Raw genomic sequence first — 27,949 nt, 5'->3', positions numbered from 1 at the left:
TTCCTTGTAAAATTCAAAGACCTGAGCCCCAGCTCACCCTCCTTGGAAAGTGTTACCGTCGCCTCTGGAAACACAGGTATTCCTAAGGGAGGTCCCCTGCCTCTACCCTGGAGGATCTTTGGCAACAGTGCTACATACCGTGTTTCCAGCCAGATCTGCTGTATTACCAGGGGACAGGTTAACACTCAGTGTAGATAAGACAGGCGGGCCCTCTGCCAGTGAGCCCTGCTCATGCTAGCCATAAAGACAGAAGAGAGATGCACATCCGCTCTTAACACTGTCCTGAGATGATTTCCACTTTCTTTTTGATTCACAACTTTAGCCATACAGTGGTGGTGCACACCTTAATCTCAGCACTTGGGAGGCAGAGGCAGGAGGATTGCTGTGGGTTTGAAGCTAGTCTGGACTACTTCGTGAATTCCAGGCTAGACTGGGCTGTGTAATAAGGTCCTGTCTTAGAAACACCCCCAATTTTTAAAACAATGCAATTTGAATGAACCATTCGAGCATTTGACTTGACTTGCTGTAGGTTAATGATGATGTACCAAGGCTAGTGAATGTCGCCATGTTCTAACGTCAGGTAGTGTAAACTGTGGCAGGTAAGTCGCTGAAATTCTCCTCCTACTGCTGTTCTCTTTAGCTCTTCTGAGCCTGTGGGGTGTTCTCGCCTTCTCTAAGACTGTTCTGGTAACTTCAGCCTCTGTAGAGAAGGAGCAGAGATCAATGAGCTGTATAAAAACACTAATTTCCGTGTATTAGACACCGTGAAATGTGTTAATGACTTAAACGAGGGTCATCTAGGAGATTAAGAATATGGAATCTGGTTTTAAGGGCAGAGCCTCTCCATTGAGTTTGGGCAGAAGACGGGAATCCAGGCATTTCCCTGTGCTTGAGGGGCAAGTGCTAGAGACCCTGGGGGCAGGGGTCCTCATGTGGTATCTGCACCTCCCGAACTCTGTTCATACTTTGAAATCCTGCATGGTGTGATGGTGTCCGGAAGAGGACACTGTTAGGAGGTGTGACAGTCAGCCTGATCACTGTAACAAAATACCCGAGGCTTTTTTTTTTTTTTTTTTTTTTAGGTTATTTGGGTTCTGATTCTGAAAGCTTATGTCCAAGATTGAGTGGTCCCATATCTTTGGGCCTCTAGCAAAGACAGAATTTCACTGCAGCAGAACATGGTAAAGTAAACCACATACCTTGTGAGCAGGATATAGAAGAAGGAGTGGGGAAGAGCCTAATTACCCACAATTCCCTGTGAAGGCAAGTTCCTCCTACTAGGCCCCACCTCCTAAAGTTCTACACTGTCCAATCAGCATCAACCTGGTGACCAGGCCTGTGACACATGGACAAAGGGTGGGTGGGTGCGACCCTACTTATTCAAACCATAACTGGAGGTTGTGAGGCTACATGGGGCAAGTCCTTCTGTGAAAGAGACCCAGAGAGTTCTCTCGTCCTTGTAGGGATAGAAGAGTGCAACTCTTCTCTTCCATCACGTGTCTCAGCAGATACCCCTACAACAAGAGAAATACATATCATGTAATTAACTAGTCAAAGTTACGTGTGCCATGGGAGTCCACAGGGATTTTGTTTGTTTTGCTTGGGTTTGACGAAGAATGGGCAGTTGTATAGAAACTACACAGGACAGATGAGAGACGGTGCAATGGTACCAGAATGTTCATGTCTATTTTTCTTGTCCTTTCTGGTATTGTCCTTCCTCCCACAGGATGAGGGTCTGATGACAAGACAGGCCAAAGACTTTAAAAGATTTGATGCCAGGCGGTGGTGGCGCACACCTTTAATCCCAGCACTCAGGAGGCAGAGGCAGGCAGATCTCTGTGAGTTCGAGGCCAGCCTGGTCTACAAAGTGAGTTCCAGGAAAGGTGCAAAACTACAGAGAAACCCTGTCTCAAAAAACCAAAAAAAAAAAAAAAAAAAAGATTTGATTTGTGTGTGTGTGTGTGTGTGTGTGTGTGTGTGTGTGTGTGTGTGTGTGCAGGTATTTTGCCTGCATGTTTGCCTGCATGTATATACATATGCACACCACATGCATGCAACACCAATGGAGTCTGGAAGAGGGGGTTGAAACCCTTAGAACTGGGGTAACAGACAGTTGAGTGCTGTCATGTGGCTGCTGGGAATCAAACCCTGGTTCTCTAGAAGAGCAGCCAGTGCTCTTAAACCACTGGGCCATTTGGCCATCTCTGCAGCCCCCAGGTTAGAGACTCTTTACAGCCAGCTCCTTTGCCGGAAGGTGGGGAAGGAGGCTTGCATATCCAGTTCTCTGACGCGTCCTTGGGGAACTGGAACTCTGGTTTCTATAATTTGCTTTGCAGGGGAGTAGACAGGAGACCTGACAGTTGAAGGGCAGGGAGAGACTTCCCCTCAGAGGCCTTCAATGTCCTCACCTCCAAGTTCTCAGCATATCCAAGAACCCCACTTTAGGCTGTTTCCAGGGTGGTAACATGGTCTCTGCTATGTGTGGATATATTCAGGACTATTCCAAAACCAGGAGAAACATGTTTCAGTTGCTTATCAGCCGCCCCAGTTCATGGTCCATTGTATGGCAGCCAGAACAGACTAAGGCACCTCCAGCACCAGAAATCCTGGTTGGGAGGGGGCAATCCCAGCAGACTCTACAGCTGTGTGACCACGAGCCAGTGCCCCCGACCTCCTTGAGACTCCCATTCCTCCTCTGCCAAGCTCTCCAAAGAGCCATGGGCAGAAGCTAAGTTGTGTTTCTGTACTTTTCCCATTGCCTGGTGTGCAGGGTCCCAGGGACAGTGTGGATTGAGCAGGGGACAGCTTCTGAGAGAAACATGTCAGCATAGCTAACCCAAGTGTTGAGAGCTTCCCTCCATAGCTTCCTAAAATACCTTAAAAGAGAATGTCGTAGCTATCTCCCATCTCCACAGTGGGTTAAACAGCCTTGGGACCCTTTCTTTCCAAGCTGCATGCCATTGCTGTCCCCTCTGGGGACCATGGCCTATGAGGTGTCCCCCTAGATAGAGTGATTGACAGTTCAGACAGAGGTTGGTGCACTCAGCAGGGTTCCCAGAAACAGGATGAGCTGGAATAATGTATTCAGTCCACAGATACTTCTGGTAGGGAGAGCCTGTCCCGAGGGCCACACTGCAGGAATCTGGATAGATCCTGTCACTGTAAGCCTCCTATCCCTCCTGGACATGGTGACACGGGAGCCTTTCGGCTTTATGGCTTCCTGACAGCTACATGGAGACTGTGTTCCTCTGTGGTGGCCTCCAAGATGGGGAGGGCCCTATGTTCCTGTCACAGTGTGAGCTCTGTGTACCCACGGAGATCCCAGTTGCCTGCCCCCTGCCCTCAAGCCCTGCACCCTGTCTACTTGGAGCCAGATTCTCCAAAATGTCCTGCTGGTCCCGTCCCTGAGGGATTCCAGATGCCAATAGAGACTGAACGCCGTGGTGGTGGTCATTGTCCACGCGCTGTGACTTTAGAAATGGACAGGATGGCGCCGCCTGCCTGTGTGAGATGTGCGCCCTCCTGAGAACAGCTTAAGCCGGGCTTCTTATGCTGTGTGGCCTTGGTTTATTTTCCTCGCTCTCCCTGGTCTTCGCTCTCCTTTATGGCTTTTCATGTCTTTGTTCTCCCACACGTGCTCCGTCTTCTCTGTGTGTTGGTTGGGATGTGAGGGGAAGGGATACAGGAGCATCAGAGTAAAAGGCAGCTAAGGGGTTAGCGGCCCTCCTTGGGACTCCCATATTCCAGGGGTGTGGAGGGAAAGGAAACCAAGCTCCCCTTGGGGGGGCAGGGCTGGGGAACCAGCCTCTTGGGGTCATGCCTAGGGGTCCCTGCTTTGTTTTTAAAAAAATGAGTAAGGACACATCATCACTTTGTGGAACTGGCTCCAAACCATTTTCCCTTTGGTCTGTTGGCTATTTCTGGGTTGTTCCGTGTGGTTTTTCAAGAGCTCATCACACGCTCAGGAGCAGAGACCCATCAGAGCAAGCTGGCATTCTCTGCAGCTAGGGTGAGCCCTGCACACAGGCCCCAATTAAAATCAAACTGTGTGTGTGTGGCTACATGACATTCCTGAGGCTTAATTAGGTGGAAAAGAGAGAGGTTGGGCCAGCCTCTCCATTTCCAAGCCCGCTCTCAAAACACCCCCACCTCTGCCCAGGCCTCTCTAATTTGGGTCTTGATAAGAAAGGGACAAGGCAGGCGGTGATGGTGTTGGGGCGAGTGGGTGGGGATGGAATTGGGGGCGGGGGACTGTGAAGGAAGATCTTGAGGGTGTAGGGTGCCCTCCCTTAGCAGGGTGGTGCCTGCCTCTCCTGCCAGTCATGCCCGGCATGAGGCTTGGAGAGGCTGCACTGGAAGGCCGGTCAAGGTCAAGATCTGACCTTGACTCTTGTGATTTTGTGTGAGACCATGAGGGCATCCCTCAGCTCTTCTTAGAGCTGCTTCCTCCCAGAGGAAGCACCAATCCCTTCCCGGTGTGGCTGCTGAGCAGAGTTGAAAGGGCTCAGGGAATTGCTGGTTGTTATCAAGTGTCAGCCGCAATCACTGAGCCAGCACCCGGGGCTCAGCCTCAGCCGTTGCCTCTCCCAGTCTCCACTTTCAATTAATCAGTTCCATTTTGTGTATGAAGTCTCTCTCTCTCTCTCTAAATTTCATATGTCCCCCCAGCTGGTGAGTCCAGCCGCTGAGTGATCAGATCATGAAGGTTCTTAGTCAAATTCATCCACTGACAAGATTCACACATCATCAGGAGGTGATGGGAACTTTGGGAGGTGGAGCCTCATAGGGGAAATAGGCCACTAGGAGCTACTACGTCTCATCCCAGGCCCCTCTACCCACGATGATATTCTGCTTTACTACACATGGGCCCAGAAGCAATGGAGCATGAAGTGACTATGGATGGAAAGTTCTGGAACTGTGAACCAACACAACCCTTCCCCCACCCCGCCCCCTTTACATTGTTCCTCTCAGGGACTTGTGACAGCGTGAAAACACATGAAGACGTGATCAGTTACAGAATTCTAACCACCTTCCTTGGACATTCCCCTCCATCCTGTCGGCTTCTTCCTGCCTCTCCTCTCCCTTCTTGCTGCTTCTGTCTTGACCTGAGCTGCTGGTGGAGGTCCCGAGCGTTGCCTATGACTCTGGTCAGTGTCCTAGAAAAGTCTAGATGTATTCAGGGAGTTGACAACCGGGAGGTAGGGGATGCTAAGTGTGTGCAAAAGAAGACAAAGCAGGACAGTGGAGGCAGGGAACAATCCATCTGTGTCTGGAGAAGTGGGAGCCCACAGGCGGCTCTGGAGTTCCCATGCTGCGGCCAGAACAGCAAGCGAGAGAGGCGGGTGGGGAGGAGGATGCCCCAAAGCCCTGATGCGATGCAGGCTTCCAAACAGAAAGTGGTTGCCAAGGTGCTCCCGCATCTGTGAGTTGCTATGTGAACTCCGGTTGATCCTTTGGACAATCGGATGATAACACAGTCCTCTGTTGATGATAAACTGGGCAGAGACACAGGTTTTAGGGATTGACAGCCGTCGGGTAGGTCCCAGGAGGAGTCTGAACAAAGCAGTCATCCATCCAGGGCGGCAACTGGGTGGCCCAGAGGCAGAACGCAGGGTGCTTACCTGCCTCACTGTCGGACTTCAGCCCTTTCAAGCCAACACCTGAGCAGCCCTTACCGCACGGCTCCTGTCCTGTCTCCTGAGAGGCAGTGGTGAAGAGGGTGCCTCTGACTGAGTCCTGGCCTTGTCACTGAGCAGCTAGGTGGCCTTATGAAAGCGGCTTAGACATTCTGTGTCCCGAGTTCCTCATTTGTGAAGGACCTGGGTGAGGACTGTGCTAACACACACAAGGTGCTTGCCATGGAAGTGTGAGGACCTGAGTTCAATCCTCAGCCTGGGTCCACACGCCCCCTGCTTGGCTTTTTACATAGATGCTGGGGATTTGAACTCATGTCTTCACGCTTGAGTGACAAGCATTTAATCCACTGAGCCATCTCCCCAGCCCCACAGTGGGGTTATTTAAATGTATTTGCTGCCGTGTGTTGTACATCAACAGCGACAGACAGGCCAAACTCGTACATGTTCAGTATCTGTAACCCCGCTTGTTCTTTCCTTTTGAGACAGGATCTCATTATGTAGCCCTGTCTGGTCTTGAACTCAGAGAGATCCGCCTTCTTTTACTTCCCGAATGCTAGGACTGAAGGTGTGAGCCACCATACCTGGTTCCACTTGTTCATTTTTAGTAGTTGAGGTGCAGCAATTCTTTGATTCAACGCTCCCCCAGACAGCATCCCTGGGGGCAGCCCTGACAGGGGCACTTTCCCCTTCTTCAAGCCTGCTGCCTTGCCCTGGAATGGCATGGTGTTTCCCTTTGTGAAGGACTGTCTTTCTGTCCGGTGCTTGGGATTGAACTCTGGGCCCGTGCGTGCTCCTAAGTGCCGCTTCTCTTCCTCCGAGGCCTCCCATTGTCCCTGTTCCAGTCTGTTCTAGAACAGGCACTTCCTGACCCTTTCACAATACGTCCTAAACCCAGCTTCCCTGCATGGGCCGGTCCTGAAAGTCAGAGCAGTCTTTATGAAGAGCCACGGCCACACCTTTGAAAACAGCTTTCCCACAGGTGTTGTCACCTCCGCACTCACGTTGACTGATGACGTGCCAAGTCTACTATGTTGATGACGATGATGGAACAAGTGTCAGTCACCAGAAGATGCTTATCATACCCACAGACCAGCTGAGCCCTCCCTTTGCTAATCATGGCTTTAACCACTTTGGGATGTGCCAAGAGCTTTTCAGTTAGTAAAGGAACTATTAGATACAGGAATGTTAAGAGGATATAATTTCTTAGATTTCTGACTGTATAATTAGAGGACTTCAAATGGACCCAATACAATATCACAAAGCAGTGCATGGGTACGACCTAATGTTTTTGCTTCATGGCTGTGTGTGTGTGTGTGTCTCACTTCTGATAATACTGTCATCCTGGTCAGCTGAGGTTGAGGATTAGGGCTATATCCTCCTCCAGGCTATAGGGGGCAGGTTATAATAAGCTGTAGGAGAGCCCATATTCAGTCCCCAGAACCCACATAAAAAAGGCCTAGAAATACTGGGGGCGGAAGGGTTTAACTGAGGAGGGGACAGATGTGACTAGGGAGTGGGGGTGGGGAGCAACCAAAATGAAGGAGGTGTGAAAAAGCCATATGGGGACCTACTATCTTGGAACTAAATAAAAAAATAGGATTTATTAAAACTTCTTTAAAGTCTGAAGGGAGACACACTCCAGTGTGTGTCTCAAAAGGCTGCTCTAAGAAGCCATGTATTCTAGCTTTCATCGTTCCAAAAGGTGCTACCCAGGCTATTGGGAGAGAAAGAGCATCAATTATGTTACCCAGCTGTGACCCTGATGGACTATTAGACCAGGCAAGGTGTGTTAATTGTGCAACAGTGGCGCTATGATTATGGGAATAACCAACCACTCTCTGATTGGATGTGAGGCCTGCTCCACATGAGTGGATCCACGCTCGTTACTATAAACCTGACCAAAAATCCCAGGATGGCGGAAATCATAGGCCCCAGGGGGAAACTGAACACTGTTGTTCATCTAAATTGACATACTGTCCAATTGCCTTCTAAATATTTGTGTTTAGACCCATAGACAAATGCTACCCTCAGCCTTATTTAGAGAAGCCTCTTGGCCGTGAACAGTGGTGACCGCAGAGGCTCAGGGCTGTAGGAGATGCTGAGAATAAGGGACAAATGAGTGCTCATCTCTAAATAAGACAGTTTTACCATCTCCTGTAAGGCCCAGGGAACACTGCAAAGGTGGAGCAGAAAGAATGTAGGAGCCAGAGCACAGGAAGAAGGTTGTTAAATGCCATCTCCTGGGCTAGACAGCCATTGCTTCCAGGGACTCACAGCGGTTGTGGTTGCCTGCGCTGGGTCTGTCCAGCATGGGCTAGTCAACAGTCATGTATGGATAGAGGAGGGGCTCAGGAGACCCTCCATCTCCCTGCTGAACTTTGCCTATTGTTAGATTCTGGGAGGGAGATGTATTAGTTACTTTTCTACTGATAAAACACCATGACCAATGCAACTAATAGAGGGAAACATTTCCTTGGGCATAGGGTTCTACCATCACGGCGGAGAGGCATGGCTACAGGGCTGGGAAGCGGAGAGATCACTTTTTTTTAACCACAGCAGAAACCAGAGAGAGGAAGAGATAGAGATAGAGATAGATAGATAGATAGATAGATAGATAGATAGATAGATAGATAGCATTGGAACTGGGCACAGGCTATCAACTTTCAAATCCTGCTAACAATGACATCCTTCTTCCAGTGAAGCCAGACCTCCTAACCCCCTCAAGTGTTATCACCAAGTGGGGACCAAGTGTTCAAATAATGAGCCTGTGGGAGACATTTGTCATCCAAACCACCACAGGGAGTCATTGTCTTCAGTTGCATGCCCACCGATGACCCCAAGAGACTCCATTGACTAGCTCCCATCCAAGGGTCACATCGATGGCCCTGGTTAAACTAAATGGGTCACAAGACAAGACTGAAAGTCATGAACCTGGGTAAGGAACTGGTAGGGATGGTGGGGGGAGGGTTAATGGGAATGAGAGGGAGAGGAGAGGGTGGATGGAGAATAGGCAGAATGTATCAGATACCCGTATGAAACTGTCAAATAACAACAAAGCTTGGTGTGATGGTGCTCACCTCAGGGAGGCAGGAGGATGACTGGGGTTCACTGGCCAGAGAGCCTGTCTTAAAGAACAAGATGGGGGGATGTCCTGAGGAACATCTGAGGATGACCTTTGGCTTCCACACCCCCCCCCCATGTGCATACATACACACCCACCCTCACGCACCCATGCAGGCACCAACAAATAAATCTATAGGAAATGGTGTAGGGGACACACGCTGAACTGCAGCAGCACCGACCACATAGATTGTGATACTTTATAATGGAATTTTACTGTCGGGATAGCTGCAAACGCCAGCAGCCATATTTCTGCAGTAATTACCATATCTTTGGGAACTTACTGCACCATCAGTGAGAAAACAGAATTCGAAATTACCAAACAAAATCATGTTGAAAACTCAGCTTCTTCGGAGCCAATTTACTCTTCCCCGAGCCTGCCTGCTGATAAGAGGGGGCACATACGTCTGCCATAACAACAATGCACTTGGCCTCGTCAAATTCCTTGGTGTTCTGCAAGAAATAAAAACCTCTCAACTCCACATCTCTAAACCCATTTTATCACATCTCAGAACCCACTTTATTGAAAATACAGTAAGACCTTGAGAAGAGTATCCAGAATACTGAACATATTATGGAGTCTCTGAGCTGTTCCCGATGGTCTCTGGATTTCTAAACTGAGGTCACACAGAAGGACTCCTTGTCTTGGGTTAACCCTGGGGTGAGTTCATTTGGTGGGAAAGTGACTCAGCAAGGCCTCTGCAAACATTCTTTAGAGTCTCTTTAGAGTCTATTTTTGTCAGCCTGAGAATGGGTCTTAGGAACTCACTCATCCCCCAGTTTCTGTGACATTTTCAATATGATCCCTTTATACGTTACTTGGTCCTTTTCTGAGTGTGTAAAGGCCAAAGCAACCTTGATGTCCCCAACAGTGCTGCCACCGTGGAAGTGCTCAAACTCCTGACCTTCCTGTTGGCGCATCCTCCATTTGGGCTCCTATTGCATATTTAACCACCCAGATCAAATGTCCTTTCCCTTCTGCTCAGAAAGTTCTGTCTCCCCCACACCCTCTGCTTGTGGCCTTCCTGCTTCTTCCACACGGACTACAGTTCCTCCAGGTGACATTCCCAAACTCTCTTGCGCTGCCTGTGCCCTGGACCAAGCCCCACCTCACTACCCTGTGCCCTTCAAGTTTACAAGTGCCATGCACTGTGCCACCACTACCAACTCACCCATTGGCATGGCCACAGAGCTGAAACTCTGACAGGAACTCATCCATCTTGTTCACTCTTGTGTCCTGATGTCTGGCAAACTGCCTACGCTAACAGTACTTTATAAATATTTAAAGAACGAGCACATGAGTAATTGACAGTAAGCAAACTGTAAAATATGTTTATAACGATCCTCAGTTCAGACTCAAACAGTATGAGAATAAAAGGAAGTATTTTTAATATGAGATAATTGCAAAGTCAATCAGAATAGACCCTCTCTTGATTTAAGCCAAGTTTTTCTACTAGCTAAATAGAGTTGGCTAAATAGAAACTCACATAAGTGCTTATTAATTATACTAATTAGCAAATGGTTGTATTAAAATATATGAGCTATGTGGAACTTAGTTATAAATGGAAATGACAATATGCATGGAGTAAGCAGGTGATGAGTGAGGGAGTTTCACAAAGAGGTAGTTTTTGTTGTAGTAATCCCCAGTTACTTTTGGGGTCCCATGGTCAACATCCTGATGTAGCAGCTTTTGGGGATATGAATGGGGAAGGAGGGATGATAAAAATAAAAATCTTGGAGGATTTTTATTTTCTACTATTTTTTAAAAATATTTATTTCATTTTTATTTTATATGTATGAGTGTTTGCCTGCATGCATGTATGTGTGTTATGTGTTTGCAGTGCCTGCAGAGTCCAGAAGGGGGTGCCAGATCCTCTGAAACTGGAGTTATGAATGGTTGTTAAGCACCAAGTGGGTGCTGGAAACAAAATCCAGGTCCTCTGTAAGAGCAGCAGTACTTTTAACCACTAAACCATCTCTCCAGCTCTCTTCTCCTCTCTTAACAATGTATAACTGAGAAGTGTTTGAGCTACCGCAAAAAGGGGAGTAGTGTCCTTACTAGACTATTGGCCGAGCTCCCAGATGAAGAAAGCCAGAAGAGGTCTTCTGATGTCTTCTTGGCATTCTATTTTAATGCATGAAGAACTCCATTGCTCAACATGTTCTTAGAGCATTTGTTTCAATAGTCCTGGAATTTCATATTTCAGCTGCAAGGTTACTTCCACAAATAAAATTTCCCCAAGTTCCTCAGTATGTGTAAATATCCTTTTACATTTGGGAAGAGGACTTGAAAAATCTGCCAAACTCCTTCCAACCTTTAGAACTCAAACTGAAGACAGGTGTTGTATCTGATTTTATTTCTGTATATTCCCAGAGTCTGGTACAGAGACATGTAAACAGGTTTTCAAACACTGGTAAATGTTCACTCTCCCCTCTCCTCTGTGCATGCGTGTGCGTGTGCGTTTGCATGCGAGTGTGCGTGTGTGTGTGTGTGTGTGTGTGTGTGTGTGTGTGTGTGTGTGTGTTTGAGATTGGGTCTCACTATGGAGAAAAGGCTAGTCTAGAACTTACTCATGTAGACCAGGTTGGCCTCCATAACTTGAGATCCTCCTGCCTCAGTCTTCTAAGTGCTGGGACTACTGCTACCACACCTGGCCAGAAGTCATTTCTCCCTAAGGGAAGATGTGGAGTCTAGCAGCTTCCTACTTCCACTGGATGGCCATCAGAGTGGGAAGTCTAACATGAGTGGTCCTTCCAAAAAAGTGATACCCAGTAGCCACATAGTCAGGGTGGGAAATGACCCTACCCAGTGAGGAAGTTAAGTCTGAAATTAACCTGGGTTTCTGGAGCCTTCAACTGTGATCTTGATTTACCTAACCAGTGTGATGGTGTCTTCTGACCAGTAATTATGGTATATCTCATGGTATAAGAGACTCCGTGATAACTAGTTTTGTGAACTTGTCCTAACCTAGAATTGCCTGGGAAGGAATTCTTAATGAGAGATTAGATCAGGTTGGCTTGAAGGCAAGTCTTGAGGGGAACTGTCTTCATTATCTTAACCAATGTGGGAAGACACAGCCTAAAAATTTCTTGGGTTTGGACCCCAGACTGTGCAAATGTAGAGAGAGGGTGAGCGCACACATACGTTCTCTCTCTACTCTTGTCTGTGATGTGACTAGCCTCAAATTCCTGCCTTGACTTCCCGACACTGATGGACTGGTGTGAGCCAATAAACCTTTCTCTCTTCGAGTTAAAGCATTCCATCACAGCAGCACAAAGGACACCGGGACAGGACATTCACGAAGCGTTTGCAGCAGCACCATTCATAACAGCAACAGAGCGCAAATAACACAAACCTGATGATCAATGGCCAAGCAACGTGTGGTGTCTACATATGACGTATGTTACTTTACCATACAAATAAATGAAGTGTTGACCTGCGCTACTACAACATGGGTGGATGCTCAAACAGGATGCTTTATGACAGAAGACCCTCATGTTTTATGATTCCTCCCTGAGCTGGGGATGCAGTGCAGTTGACTGAGTAGATGCCTGTATGATTCTGTTGATATAAAGTATCATATATATAAAATATCATGGAGGTAGACAATACATTTTGGTTGTCAAGAATTTGCAGGAGTGGGTGTTATGTGATATTATTCCTGGAGCTACATGAACAAACATCTACTTTACCTCACACAAGTAACTAACAACAGACCAAAATAAGAATGCCACTAAGCTCTAACTTGGTGACCAGTGTGTTTTATTAGATCACTTATAGGGGCAGAAAGGATTCAAAGGCAGCAGCATTACCAAGGCCCACCCCAGCATGAGTGACAACTCACAAAACTGGGAACCTGGAGCACATTGCACAGCCTGCAGGTAGTTTGGACAGTTGGAGTGTCCTTTTTAGGCATCTCTGCTGGTCTCTGCCTCTTCCAGGCAGCTCAGCATATATGTGGTGACTTTGATCAGTTTCAGGGACATCCTGAGCTTAGTGAACTTCCCCCAGGATGGAATGTTTCACCGTTCCTTATAACATCCTGAGTGATAAGGTATAGTGGGTAGCTCTTCCAGATTTGACCTGGAAGTACTACCCCCATTGAGGCTTCCAGTAATTGTCATGCCTATCTATGGCCTGCCCCTGAGGCAGGGCCGAGACAGGAGCCCTTAAGACCCAAGATCTGGATGTGCTGGTTCTCTTGGTTCCTGGTAATCATGGATGTTGGATGGTAGACCGAGCAGAGTTCTCCAGAGAACACTGCTGGACTGCATTTCACCTCTCCTGGATTCCATAACCTATCCCTTTACTTGTTGTAAGTAAAACCCCTAATCAACCTCCCTTTTAACTATGTGGAGTTTCCTTAAAACTTCCACCAATAATAAGGAGCTTCCCCACCAGATGGAAATTTATCTAGGAGGAAATTGCTACACAATAGAAGGGTGTTGGGGGTTTTAATATGAAATGTCCCCATAGGCTCATGCATTTGAACACTTGGTCCCCGGATGGTGGCCCTGTTTGGGAAGGTTGTGGAACCTTTAGGAGGTGGAGCCTTGCTGAAGGAAGTGGGTCACTGGGGTAAGGTGGGGGGTAGGCCTTGAGGCTTTACTGCTGGGCTCCATTTCCTGTTTGCACTCTGCTTCCTGACTACCAATGCAGTGTGAGCAGCTGTCCTGCCATCCCATGATGCACTGTACCCCTGGAACTGTAAGCCAGAATAAGCCCTTCCTTTCTTAAACTGCTTCTTGTCGAAACAATGTGGAAAGGGAAGAACATGGGTGAGTACAGCGTCTGCTGCAGGTCCTGGTTGGGGTTTTGCTGTGAGGAAAATGTTCTAGAAGCAGGTGATAGCCGTTTAGCCTTGTTAAGTTGTAGCCCGTAAAGGGCAAAATTCGTGGGTTTTTTTTTTTTTTTTCAGATATAAGATGGTGGGATGCAGACTCACTGGCTTATTTGCATATGTCCTAGTTAACTCAGTATTCTTACTAGAACCGCAAAAATGCTATACTTGTTAGTAAGACTATCTGCTTACTGTTCTTCTTTGTGAAGATATGCTTGAAAATACCTACAAGGGGGCCAGTAGATGGTTCAGTGGGTAAAGAGGCTTGCAGCCAAGACTGACAACCCAAGCTCAATCCCCGGAACCCATACAGTGGAAGGAGAGAACGGAGTCTTGTAAGTTGTCTCCTGACCCTTGTGTGTGCTACGCACACCCCATATGCAAATAAGTAAAAATGTAAAAAAAGGAAAAAAGTATCTTCAGGAAGCATTTCATTAACTATGGAAAACCCTCTGAAGCAGACTGTAACGAGCCGTCTCAGTGGTCCCTTTTAAAGGCTTTATTTCCTTGTGTCTGTGAGTGAGTTCACACGCATACCACAATGGACACGTAGAGGCCGAAGGACAGTTCCCAAGTGTCCCTTCACCTTGTTTGAGATACTCCACTGCTGTAATCCCAGCATTCCTGTGGGGAGATGAGAGGTAGGAAGGGGAGAATCACCCCACATCTCTCAGGCCAGCTAACCTGGGCACAGAAGACCCCTCCTTAAACAAGGTGGCAAAGCACTGGCCCGGCATGTGTGAGCCTCTGGGTTCAACAACAAAGTAGACAAAAGCTTCTGTACCGATCGATCCCAGCATGCACCTGGGTGGGAAGCACCAGTCTGTAATAGTCAAACTAGGTCATTCTTGTCTACGAAGTAAAGACAGCATTTTTGTTTGAAAAGGTTTTTTTAATGAATTAGAAAAAGAGAATGAGTTCAAAATATCTAATTTATTTATGAAATACAAGAGAAGGGAATGCACCCGAATTCTCTGAAAAATCAACACAAAAACATGTGCTCCACATCCTACCCACCTCAGCTTCACTCCTGATCCTGTGGCAGCAGAGAGATTGCTGGCTCTTCACTTGCAGGGCCTCAACTTGAAAGAGCATGCCATGAGGCAGAAGCTTGTTAGCAGCCCCGAGCCGGCAGTGTGTGGGGGGGGCACCAGGGCTTCTCCCAACTCCCTTGCTCACCCATCAGCCCTCCAACAGCTATCTGCACTGTGAACCTCCCACAGCTTTTACTAAGGCTCACCCCACTAGGGATAAGGTACTGAAACGTGCAGAATGAAAGACATACTCTTCAGTTTCAAAGGAACTAACATCTAAACCTGAAATGATCAAAAGTGACTTTCTCTTGAAAAAAAAAAAATATATATATATATATATATAGCACCCAAATGACTTTGTCAGTTTGAAAGATGTGCTAATAAACTTGAAAATGAAAAATTAAGTCATCGCCTTTCTATCCCCCACAGCAATGGGGACCTCTGACGTGTTACACCTCCAGGTCTTTGCACAATGGAACCATTGTGTTCGAGCAAAATGGCTAGGCCACTATGGATCTGAGCTCCCCCTGGAAGACTGGGGGTCCTGCAGAGCATTGCTGGCTGCCTGGCTGCTGACACTCAGGTTGCCTAGGTGGCTATTGATGACACCAAGTTCCTTGATCACTAGGCTCAGGTCCTCATGGAGGCGAAGCACAGCACCCCTCACCTCACCCAGAAGAGTGTGGATAGAAGTTGACTCGGATTCCCTGGACAAGCCTCCACTTGTCTGAAAAATAGCCTGGGACACCGAGGGTAAGTAGGTTCTAGTTGGGGTGGAAAATGCTACCTGGTTACTTCTGGGAATGTGATCTGGCTTCTCCGTAGCTGAATAGGAGTTATCTGGAAGATCGGGGTATTCCTCATCATCTGAAGATGCTGGGTCCCTGGGGGCAAAGGGGTGGTGAACCCTGGCTGCCTCATCTTTGTATGTGAAGGGGGCAGAAGAGGACTGTGGATGGGGCTGAGTCCAGAAGGAAGGGCTGGTGAGAACCAGGGGAGAGTGATGGGCTGACTTCTCCGGACGGGCCATGTCAGGAGACGACGCACACAAAGTAGAAAAAGAAGTTGCGACCTCAGAGGCGGTGGAGACTGAAAGAGAAGGGAGAGAGAGAGATTTATATAACATAGGAACGAGTAATAGCTAGAATAATCACGCCACATAAACACCTATCTGGAAGGTCTCTACATAAACCACTCTGAATTTTAAGTTAAAAACTCACAAACCTGAAAAACCCAAAGCAACAAACAGACAAGTCTACAGATGCATTATATATCAATAATGCCATGGATGAACCTAAAATAGAATGATCAATATTCATCATGACTTCCAAACCCTGCCCAGCATATTTTTACACTACTGTAGGCCTCGTCCATGAGAGGAAGGTATTCTATCTTCCTGCCTGCCAGTGTTTTATGTAGGAATATAAAGTAGGAAGGCTGAGAGCGTCCTAACTTAGTCTTCCACCTCTTTCCCCATACAGATATTATTATAGCAAAATAAACTCCAGTGACTCCAGTATCATGAATCTTTTCCTCTCTGTGGTCAAATACAATTAAGACCAAGTCCAGGCCAGCTTAGATCCAGAGCACTGTAGCACACACGTACCCACTTTTCTTACCAAGGATCTGTAAGAAGCATAAAAAAAGCACTTGAAACCCATTTCATAAAATTAAAGACTTGAGAACAATTTCATTTCCTTTCGGGCAAAATCATATGAAATGTCTTCTCCTGTCTACTTCACTCTAGCTTCCCAAACTGTGTTCCTTAAGATAGCAGATACCTCTCCTGGATGGAGATGGAAGAGGAGGGGGTTGGAGGGGAGAATGAGGGAGAGGGACTGGGACGGGAGGATGGGGTGGAGACTGCAGCTGGATGTAAAATAAATAGATGAATGAAGATAAAATAAAACAAAAGACAGCAGCTGCTGGGGCTGGAGAGATGGCTCAGTGCTGAAGCGCACTGGCTGCTCTTGCCAAGGACCTGGGTTTGGTTCCCAGCATCCACATGGCGGCTCACAGCCATCAGTAACTTTGGTTCCAGGGCATCTGATACCCTCTTTTGACCTCTATGGGTACCAGGCATACATGTGGTGCACATACATGCACGCAGGCGTACGTGCATACATACATGCAGGTGTTTTGTAAAGGGGCTTTGTGGTCAAGTGAGACGGGTCACTGCACACTGGACCTCCCACTAGGATATTGACTGAGTACCAGCACATCTGAAATGATGAGAAACCTACAGTACTTTCTTTTACAGGGTCTCACGTAGCCCAGGTTGGCCTCAAACTCATTATGGAGCAGAGGATGACCTTGAACTCCTGTTCCTCTTGCCCCTGTTTCCCCAGTGCTGGGATTACAGGTGTGTCATGACACTAGGTTTATGGGGTGCTGTGAATCAAACCAAGGGCTTCATGCATGCTAGGCAAGCCCTCCGCCCACTGGGCTAGCCCCCAGCCCTAAAGCATCTTATCCGAATGTTTCCCAAACATTTTTTGGACATGGGACTTTTTTTTTTTTTTTTTTTTTTTTTTTTTAATCCTCTTGGAATACCTACTTGGATTTATTTTGGGATATACGGCACAAATTGGTGAAATCTAGTCCTCAGGTGTCTGTGATCCGCTCTGAACTTTCTACTTTAAAGATTTACTCAGCCAGGCGCACAGCAGGGGAGCCGCAGCCTGCCACTCAGCACTCGGGGACTTTGCTTTGTTGGTAGATTTGACTACATATTCATGTCCCTTCTGAACTAAACTGGAACTCACAAAAATGGCCAGGGCAGGTGGCCACTCTCTATTTTTTGCCTCTAAGCTCTTCAAGGCCTATCTCCAGTTCTCAGGGAAAGTTCCAGTCACAAAACTTGTTTCTGGATGCCAAGAGTATTCTCAGCTGGTGTGCCAACAGGGATGAAAGGAAAGCAGGGACTCAGCTGCGCATGGTCAAGGCCAGCCGAGCTCACTGGGAGAATCTGGGTCAGGCTAATCCGTCGTTCTGTCCTGGGGCCGGGAGGGTGGTGCCGTGCTCGTGGGCATGTGGACGATGAAAGGCTCGCTGCAGCCCTGGACTCACGTCTTCACGTGTTCATCTCCTGCATCCTTCACCCCCTGGGCGGGCTCTCTGCTCTCTAGCCTCCATGTCCCCCTTTCTTGTTTTGCTGTCATTTGTGGATCGTGCAGTCACCAGCAGGACAATGACAAGGAGTCCCAAGAGGCGAAGGCATTGGAATACGCATGTCTGAAAATGCTCTTTCTACCTTCGGGCTTTGTGATAGTTTTCATGAAGAATTCTAGGCAGAAAGTCTTTTCCTTTGGACTTTAAAAATATCTTCACTTCACACACACACATACACACACACACACACACACACACACTCACACAAAAGCATCGTGCCACAGTTGGAAGTCAGAGGACAGTGTGGGGTATTGGTTCTCACCTTCCCACCTTGTTTATGGCAGGGTCTCATGTTCACAGCTGTGTACACCAGGCTAGCCGGCCTGAGAGATTCTGGGCATTCTCCTGTCTCTGCCCTTCATCTCTACCTAGGAGCATGACGAGGATTACAGATGATCACTTCCATGCATGGCCTATGTGAGTTCTGTGAATCCAAACACAGGTCTCCATGAGAGCATGGTACTTGCTTGACCATTGACTCTTGAAGGCCATCCATCTTCTACTCTCTTCCTATTTCCAGTATTATGAAAGTACTAGTATAGTACTAGTATTAGTATAGTACTAAGTCATAGTCATTCTCCTTTTAAAAAAATTTATTTTCATTTTATGTGTATGGGTGTTTTGCCTGTATGCGTATCTGTGTACCAGGTGCATACCTGGTGTCTGCGGAGGCCAGGAGAGAACATCCATCCCTTGGAACTGGAGTTATGGATGGTTGTGAGGCACCATCTGAGTGCTGGGAATTGAACCCGGGTCCTCTGGAAGAGCAGCCTGTGCTCTTAACTGATGAGTCACCTCTCCAGCCCCACTGTTCCAATTCTTCCTCATAGCACAGAGCCCTGCTGCACCTCTGAGCTATTAGCAAATTTCCTCTTCATCCCAGTGCTCTGGAATCCTTGCTGCTGTTCGCTGAAGCGGGGCAATTTTCATTGACTGAGGTCAAGCGAAAGCGCGTTTTAATCAGGCAACTCATTTCCTTCAGCTTCAAATGTTTTCTCAAGGCTTCCATCAGTGAGCTTATGGCCCTTGGTGTCCCTGCTCTCTCTCTCTGAACTCCTGGTTTGCACATGGGAGTGGCTGGACTACCTTCCCATTCCCAGCTTTTTAATGTGTGCAGTGTGTGTGCACACACTCATGTGTAGGTGGAGGTACACATGTGGAGATCAGAGGACACTCTTGGTTGTGGGACCTGTCTTTCCGCTGTGACACAGGGCCTCTTGTTGACCACTGTGTTCAGCCTAGCTGCTCTGTGAGCTTGCCAGGGTTGTCCGACATCTCCCATCTCAATACAGACACACCAGGATCACAGATGCGCGCTACCACATCCTTGTTCTGGGGGTCTGAACTCTGGTCCTCATACTTGAGCAGCACGACACTGGGCCATCTCTCCAGCCCTATTTTTCAAGTATTATTATCAGCATGTGTGAGCACACCACAGCACATGTGTGGAGGTCAGAGGGCACTTGATGGAATCAGTTCTCTCCTACTTTTATGTGGGTTCACAGAATTGACCTCTGGCTGTCAGGTTTGCTCAGCAAGTGTCTACCCACTGAGCCACCTTGCCAGTCCCCTTCCTATTTTTTCTTCCTCTTTCTCTCTCTAACCTTGACTCTTTGCCCTACTTCTTGGAGGTCTTGTCAGTTTTAGCTTCCAAACAAGAAATTTTGAACTTCTTGTTTCTGCTGGCTGTTTTTAATTTTGAAGAGGTTTCTGTTGTTCTCAGAAGTTCTCAAAACAGCCCGCTTTTGTTTTATAGACACATCATGTTTTCTTATCTTTTGGAGAGCTTAAAGATACACTTTAAAAGTATATTCTTTTCCCTTCGCAGTGGAATTTCCTCCACTGTGTTTTCACTCTGTTCCACATGAGAGGCCCTTCCAGGAGCCTCCTATTCTGTGTCTGCTTGTGGCTAAGAACAGAGGGTGAAAGCTGGTGGAAGCTTTGAAAATGGGCGTGAGGTGCCAACTTTGAGGCCCAGTGAACAGTCGCCTGGGCAGCTTGTTTGACTGGAACTACAGATGCCAGCGGAGCGGTTCTTCCTTCTGAGGCAGGTTAGCTTCAGCAGAGTCCCATTTGCTGCCGTGAGAGCAGTCCACACAATCTGACTACCTCTTGAGACCCAGCAACTACTCACTCCAGATTTTCATACCCCTCCTCCTGGGAGTTAGAGGGGTGGGTGGCTATTCAAGGTAACTGATCGCCTCAAGGTGAAGTCCAAGGGTATAACTCATTTTTATTTTATTCTTTTAGGTGATGATGATGGTGGTTTTGTTTGTTTTAAGATAGAGTCTCTCTATGTATCTCTGGATGTCCTGGAACTCACTATGTACATCAGACTGGCCTCAAACTCACAGATATCTACCTGCCTCCGTGCCCTGGGTGCTTGGATTATACAACCCTTTTTTTTTTTTTTTTTTTTTTTTGAGACAGGGTTTCTCTGTGTAGTTTTGGTGCCTGTCCTGGATCTCACTGTAGCCCAGGCTGGCCTCAAACTCACAGAGATCCACCTGGTTCTGCCTCCTGAGTGCTGGGATTAAAGGCGTGCGCCACCGCTGCCCAGCATAGAACCCTTTTTAAAATAGCTGCTCTCTAATTCTCTTTAGCACATGCCTTGGTTTACATGAGGTTTGTCCCCCGCACATTCATGTGCTGGAAGTAGGCTTCCCAATGTCGCCAAGAGGTGGTGGACCCTTAAAGGGGTTGGATCTGGTAGGAGGTAACCAGGTCATTGGGGATACTGCCCTTGGAAAGGACTGTTGAATTTCTTATAGAACTTAGGTTAGTTCCTGGGAAAGTGACATATTATAAAGTTCACTCCTGACCCTCAAATCCTTCTCTGGCTTCTTCTTATGTGATCTTTCTTTCCCACATGATGCTGTCACTCACCAGAGCTGAGCAAACACTCTTAGAAATTCAAAACTTTGAGCTAAGTAAACCTCTTTTTATTGACAAAGTATCTAGCCTCCAGTATTGTGTTATAATAACAGAACACTGACTAATACATCACTTGATGTGGAATAGGTTTTATAACCTCATTTTAAACATGATGCAAAGGAATTCAATGGCTAGAAATCTTTCCCAGGTCACCAAGTTAAAAAGAGGGTTGGGTGGGACCAAATTCAAGGACCTCTGATGTCACAGACTGTGAGCTTAACCAGTACACTGTACTTCCACACCACTCCACTGTGCTGGGACTAGCTTCACTCTATTACAGAATTATGTTAAATTATGGGTATAAAATTTAGAAAAAAAATAATCAGGATGGTGAGGGGACATGGCATCTACAGGAGTAGTTGACAGATATGCTAATCTTTATCCAAAAGAGATAATAAAGAAAGAAACCATATTTCAGTACTTGCAGATCCCATTTCTCTTACTGTGCATGAATTAGGACTGTGGGCTGTCTGTGGAAGTTATAGGAAAGCAGGCTCTAGCCCAGTCCATGAAAAAGGCTATTATGTCTGGAGCTGAAAGGTTCCCCCAGGCTCACGTTCTGAATGCTTACTCCCCAGGTAGTGGTACTGTTTTAGAAGGTGGGGAACCTTTTAGAGGTGGGGCCTCACTGGCAGAGGTAGACCACTAGGATGGGGTCCTGGGGGCATTATCCCTGCCTACTTCCTGTTTCACTGTTTCCTGGCCATGATGTGAACCTCCTCCACAGGTCTCCACTCTCTGACGAGCTTCCCTGCCATGCTTCCCCCCTCCCCATGGCTGAATCCTTGGAAACCATGAGCCAGAATAAATCCCTTCTCCCCTAAGACGGCTCCGGCAGGTTTTGTGGTTGCGACAGCACAACAGCGACCAATCGCTTATTAATGGTGCTCCACATGAGCTGGGCATTCCCGAGGAAATTTGTCCCTGTCAAAGAGGTCATGCCTCTGATGGCAGGAAATATGCTCTTGATGAAATCTGGAGATTCTGGGGCCCAAAATGTATTTACTAGAGTTCTAAGGAATTATTTCATGTGGGAGTCCATTTTCGGGTTCCTCGTGGCTTTACCCAGCAGGTCCGCATAGAGGATGATTAGGACCATGGGCCTGAGTGCAGGTGTCTGGGATGGTCTGCACTTGGCTGTGCTGGGGGAGGGGGTCTTTTGCTCCACCCCTTGGCATCTGTATAATAACCCTGGGGCAGAGACAGTCGGGGCCCGTTGGAAAAGGTTCCAGGCCCTCTCGAGGCTATCCTTTATTTTCTATCTGTTTATCTCTGCAATATAAATCCCTCTATCTAATATTTCCTGCTGCTCACACTCAAGAAAACTCTGGGGAACTGTGGGGGTGGTGGGTAAACACCCTACAATTTCAGAAACAGTATTTGGCAGAGTGGAAGGCCAGAGGTGGTGGCTGACAGGGAAAGACTGTCTTCTGGACACATCTGTCAGCTCTGCAAACCTGAACTCATAGTGGTTGTGATGGTGTAGACAAGACCTGTGCCAACCTAAGTCAGACCAAATCCCAATGTGGAGAGGGGAGCTGGCATGAGGTCCCACCCATAGCCAAGAGCTAACAGCAATTCTTAGCTGCTGGGAGAGAGAGGGTCAGTTTTCTTTAAGAGTCCCCCCATAAGTCAACCAGGCTCCAGTGGAGGGCCACACAACACATCCAAGAATGTTTGGGAAGCACGAACTGACCTGGATGGGGTAGGAAGGGGACTGAGTGGATATGGGAACAAGGAAACGGGAGAATTTGAGCTTGCTGTTCAGAAAGAAGGCTCGCAGAGGAAACCCCTAAGGAGCCAAGAGGAAAACTGATTACAGGACTCAAACACTGATGCCAAGCCATCCCCACAAGGGCACAGGTATGTGCACACATACGCAGGCCACTAAAACTCCGGGTACTTAACTTTGTGTTTGTGACAGCAACACTGGGTTGAGAGTGTGCTTCTTGGGCCTTCCCTGGACCTGGTGAACCAGAGGCAAGCCTCGGTCCAGAAAAGCTGACTTTCCCAGGTTACAGATGTTTCTAACATAGGAACTAGCGAGTCCTACTCTGGCCACCTTCCTTTGGCTTTGTGCCACCGCTGCTGAGTGACAGTGTCGTGTGGGCTCCAGCTCTGATCTGCAGGCTCAGCGCTTGCGAAAAGCCACTCAGCGCTAATTGCCGCACACCAATTTCCTTTTGTTTCCAAACACTCTGCAGCTGTGCTGCACCCTTCAATCTGCTCCTGGGGCACTCCTCCACTGCCCCTCTCTCCCCCTGCTCTGGTTCCCCACAGAAGCGATGTGGGCATCCTGTTGGTACCATCCTCTTTGTGCAGGAAGATACAGGAAGCGGCCGTGTTTTAAAAGCTCTTGGTGCGGTGCACACGGACCAGTTGTCAGCTGCTCAAAGCACTGACAAATTCATTCCTAACGCTGATGTGCTATCTTTAACGTTTATACTGCAAAAGCAGGAGACCTGCTAATTAAGATACAATAGCTTTCAATTTAAATAGCATTTAGAACTATGTTGCAAAGATGAAAAAAGTCCATTTCCAGGGATATTAAAATCTTCCATTAGTGCACATGTGTTTTATCTGGAGCAGCAGGCCCCCGGATGGCTAAACAGATTTCTCTTTTTCATTCCCTAACTCATCTCTTTCAGTGCTCCCGGATGACATACAATGACTTCCAAATAAACAATATACACAAACTAAAGTACTCTCATCCCCTCTCCCGCCCCAGCTAAGAAATGTAACATTTTATATAAATGATTGTAAAAGACTTATTTGTAATGTTAAAAGTAGAAACAACTAAAATGTCCCCTGATTATTAATGGCTCAGTAGCCTGCATCTGCACAATGGAAAACCATTTGGTCATGAAGAGGCATGGACTGACGCATGTTATAACTCTGAAAATATGCAGAGAAAGACGCTGACATGGGCCCTCATGTGGGAATGATGGTGTGTCTATGAAATGTCCAGACAAGGCAGAACACAGGCTTAGAGAGGCATGGTGGTGGTCAGCAGCTATGGGGAGGTTGGAGAGAGCCTGTTCATGGGCATAGGGCTTTCTGAGGCGATGAAAGTATTGTGGAACGTGGGCAGCTGCACAACTCTGGGAAGATATAAAATGCACTGAACTACACACTTGTGTGTGTGGCTCATGCATTAGTGTGTGTGTGTGTGTGTGTGTGTGTGTATGCGTGCACGTGTGCGCACGTGTGCGCGCATGTATTCTTCTCAATCGCTGTCTTATTTCCTGACACAGGATCTCTCACTGAACCTGGAGCTCACCAATCAGTCTAGGCTGGCTGGTCAGGGAGCCCCAGAGATCCTCTTGTCTCTTCCTCCCAGTGCTGCAATTACAGATGAATGTGGCCACACCTGGCTTTTCACACAGCTGCAGGGATTTGAACTCAGGTCCTTAAGCTTTTGCAGCAAGCAGGTGCTGTTACTCACGTCCCTAGCCCCACATTTCCTAGTTTTTTTTTTAAAGGGAAAATTTCAATTTTTTTTTTTTTTTTGGCTCTGAAGGCTTTTCCAGTGGTTTTTAATCTTCCTAATGCTGCAACCCTTTAATACAGTTCCTCTTGTGGTGACTCCCAACCATAATATTATTTTGTTGCTACTTCCTAACTGTAATTTTGCTAGTGTTATAAATCGTAATGTAAATATCTGATATGCAGAGTATCTGATATCGACCCCCAGAGGGGTCGAGACCCACAGGTTGGGAACCTCTGGCTTTCAGTTCCCAGTCTGCTGCGCCCGTTTGGTTATTTCACCAGCCATGACGAACCAGAAATGAATTGCACAGAATAGTTGTGGACCAAAACCAGGAACAGGCTGAGGCCAGAGCACACACCACTGCTGTTCTCCATTGGAGTGGAAAGCAGGCTGTTCATCTCTGAAAAGCCGCCTACACAGCAGGCAGCCGTGACCTGGGAGCAGCGTGAACACTGCCTGTTGGGTGCAGTCCTGGCACCCACAGTCCCCTGTCTGTTCAGTGTGGTGAGCAAACAGGTAATGACGGGAAACAGTAGTCTGAGCTACAGATAGTAACACAATCAAGCTGAGGTGAGTCCATGGGCTGCCCCAGGGTCATTCTTCAGTGTCAAAGGTCAGAAGGAGCTGGCATTCAGGAGGGTGTTGGAGCATGCAGGTGGCACCTCCACCACATTCGAGGTCACTTAGGCACACATGTGCAAGTGCTTTTGCATTTGCTCAGCTCATTACTCCAGGGAGTTCATGATGTCGGACCAGGACCTTTCATAGAAACACTTCTTAAGAAGATAAGCGCTTCCTCTTTTTCCATCATCCCTAGCATCAGTCTGTGGAGACCAGATGTCCACCTCAGGCTCCTTTTCTGAATTCCTCAACCACTGTGACCTTTGGTCACCTGGAACAAGTGGGTGCTCAGAACTGCCTGCTCTCAAGTCTTGGTTCCCAAATTCCTCTACTTCTCACTCACATCCAGCCCTCCCATTACTCTTAGGCATCCACAGGAGCCCTGTCGAGGCTACCGTACCAGCGGCCCTTCTGTGTTCCCCCCAGTATCAACTCTGTCTCCATTCTCATCAGATTCCCACCACCTTGCCATTCCCATACCATACCACTGTGAATTTTGCCTCATCTGCTGACTGCATTCCTTTGCTGTAGGACCGGATGTTAAGCACGGAGGTCTCCAGCACTGTGTGGCCTGGGTTGCGGTTGCTGTCCTTGACTGGCACTGGGGTACAAAAGCTCCTGAAATCTGTCCATAAGGCAACCAGGCAGGCTGCACGCCAGACACACTCTTCCTGACACAGACAGTGGCCAGAGGCTATCTCCTGCTGACTTCATCTTGACCCTGTGAGAGTTACCTCTCCATCCTTCTGGTCCTGCACCCAGGCTTAAGTTCCTAGAGGACGGAGCTCTGTGAGCAGAGGGCATGGTGTCTGCTCCCGCAGGACCAGTGTCTCCTCAGCGTCTCCTCCCAGGAGGCACTCCTCATGTCTCTTCACTGTAGACCCTCCAGGCTCCGCATGGGTCTTCAGTCCCTTTTCTGGTGCTGTGACAACCCAAGAGAAGGGTTCATCTCGGCTCACAGTTCAGTGGCACACTGTGGTGGGGAGGCCACGGTGGCAGGATGTGAGGCAGCTGCTCGAATCCCTAGTCAGGATGACGCAGAGTGAGGCATGCTGGTGCTTGGCTCGCTTTCTGCTTTGTATCCATCCAGGATCCAAGCCCATGAAAAGGTGCTGCCCACAGTTAGGGTGGGTCTTCTCACCTCAACCCTCTAGAGACTCCCTCACAGATGTGCCCAGAGCTTTGTCTCCTGGGTGATCCTAGATCCTGACAAGCTGTCAGTCACTGCTAATCACCGCCATAGGTGCCGCCCCCCAGCAAAAAGCAATTGAGGCTGTGACTTCAGATGTGGGGCACACAGAGGCTTGCTTCTTCAAGACAGTAAGCAGCCCTATGAAACAGCCTCTCTCCTCCAAAAACGTACTTCCCTTTATTTCTGGGTTCTGGACTCACTTTCCCAGGGTCATGCCACGCCAGCACCCCTGGCTACCTCCCTGTACTTGTGTGGTCTCTAGTCACTCTGAACTGTCTGAGTGGGTGTGGGGGACCAAGCTGAGGTCCTCCGTAGCAGTAGCACAGGCTCTCAACTGCTGAGCCATCTCTCCAGACCTGAAGTTGAAACTTCTCCACCTGCCCCCTCAGACTCAGCATCCTCCATCTGGCTTAATGCACCAGCATGCCCGTCTGTATTTCTCATGGACCTGCACCAGTTCTAAACTGGCTCTAGATCCCTTAGGAAACACCAACAACTACGACGTGTAGGGTACTGTGCCTGGGGCTGGGGAGACGGTCACAAACAGGGCGGGAAGGGTCCCTACAATAGGTGAGGAGGAACGCGCCCAACCAGTGCCTCTATATGTGGCTATTGTTTAGCAAGAACAACAAAAGGTGTTGTGGAAGGGGAGGGCAGTGGGAGCAGCTACACCCCAAGGCCACGTGTTTGAGATACTCTTGGAAGGGTGGATGGGAAAGGTGCAGGGGTGGGGCAGGAGAATGCCAGGGAGAAGGAATTGTGTCAGAGAATGAAACAAGACTTATCTGATAAGAGGACATGGGCTGGTGAGAGGCAGAGGCCGGGCTGCTCGGGGCTTGGAAGGCTGTTTGTTCTTTATAAGAAAATGGTGATCAACCCACAGTCCAGTGCCTGCTTCTCGAGGAATGAGCTGAGCTCTCCAGAACCTCTGCGCTCAGACACATCTCTGTACTACCCCACAGTGGGAATGCCTTTTTTGTGAGGAAGGTGTTGTCCTGGCTAGCTTTATGTCAACTGACACAAGCTAGAGTTAGATGAAAGGAGGGACCCTCAAGAAAATGCCTCCATAAATTCTGGCTGTGAGACATTTTCTTAATTAGTGACTCTAGGGGAGAGGACCAGTCCATTATGGGTAGAACCATCCCTGGGCTGGTGGTCTTAGGTTCTATAAGAAAGCAGGCTGAGCAAGCCAGTAAACAGCACTCCTCCATGGCCTCTGCATCAGCTCCTGCCTCCAGTTCCTGCTGTTTGAGTTCCTGCTCTGACTTCCCACAGTGATGGAGTGTTACCTGGAAGTACAGGCTGAAATAAACACTTTCCTCTCCAACATGCTTTCGGTCCTGGTGTTTCATGGCAGCAACAGTAACCCTAACTAAGACAGGTGTTCCTGAGAAGGAATGAGGAGGATGCCCACAGAGAGATCCTGAGGGTTAGGAGTAGGCTGAAGGTGTGCGGTTCTAAACACTGGTGCATTTGAGTAACACAGCAGTGATTGCATGTGCTGAGTTCCCGGTCCTACTCAGAGGGCTTTGCTTCTGTGAACTCCATGTGGCAGAGCCATCCTCATCTGTCTCACGGACCAGGCACTAACACACGCACAGGCCAGGCGCCTCAGCCAGTTGCCATGCTGTGAGCGGCCTAGGAGCTGGGATCATAAACCCAGACTTTCTGACTCTAGAGCCTGCACTGTAACAGGAATGCTGTTCAGCCAATCACAAGCCCTAATTAGGCTGCATGGTGAGGTCCGGGTGTTTGATTTATTCCCCAGTCTCTCTCCAGCACTGGAAACGCCACCATCATGCTCTATCAGATTCACAGTGTCTCTTCTGTTGGGGTCCCCTGGCTGTTGAGATCGCTCAGTGGTAAGGCACTTGCTGCCAAGCCTGATGAGCTGAGTCCCATCCCTGCGA

At 48.1% G+C, this 27,949-nt stretch overlaps 1 protein-coding gene across 1 annotated transcript in view; it reads right to left on the bottom strand.

The window, feature by feature from the left end:
• Nucleotides 1-14,967: 14,967 nt before the first annotated feature.
• Nucleotides 14,968-27,949, bottom strand: part of Enthd1 (ENTH domain containing 1) — a 117,193-nt gene continuing 104,211 nt past the window's right edge. The window contains exon 7 of the mRNA XM_059247596.1: nucleotides 14,968-15,720. Within this exon, the coding sequence (XP_059103579.1) occupies nucleotides 15,140-15,720 (581 nt within the window). The 3' untranslated portion in view covers nucleotides 14,968-15,139. The remainder of the gene's footprint in view (nucleotides 15,721-27,949) is intronic.

The sequence above is a fragment of the Peromyscus eremicus genome, chromosome 20 (genome assembly GCF_949786415.1).
Source record: "Peromyscus eremicus chromosome 20, PerEre_H2_v1, whole genome shotgun sequence".
NCBI classification, from domain to species: Eukaryota; Metazoa; Chordata; class Mammalia; order Rodentia; family Cricetidae; genus Peromyscus; species Peromyscus eremicus.
Note: the sequence above shows the minus strand (reverse complement) of the source record. Positions and strands in the feature narration are given on the sequence as shown.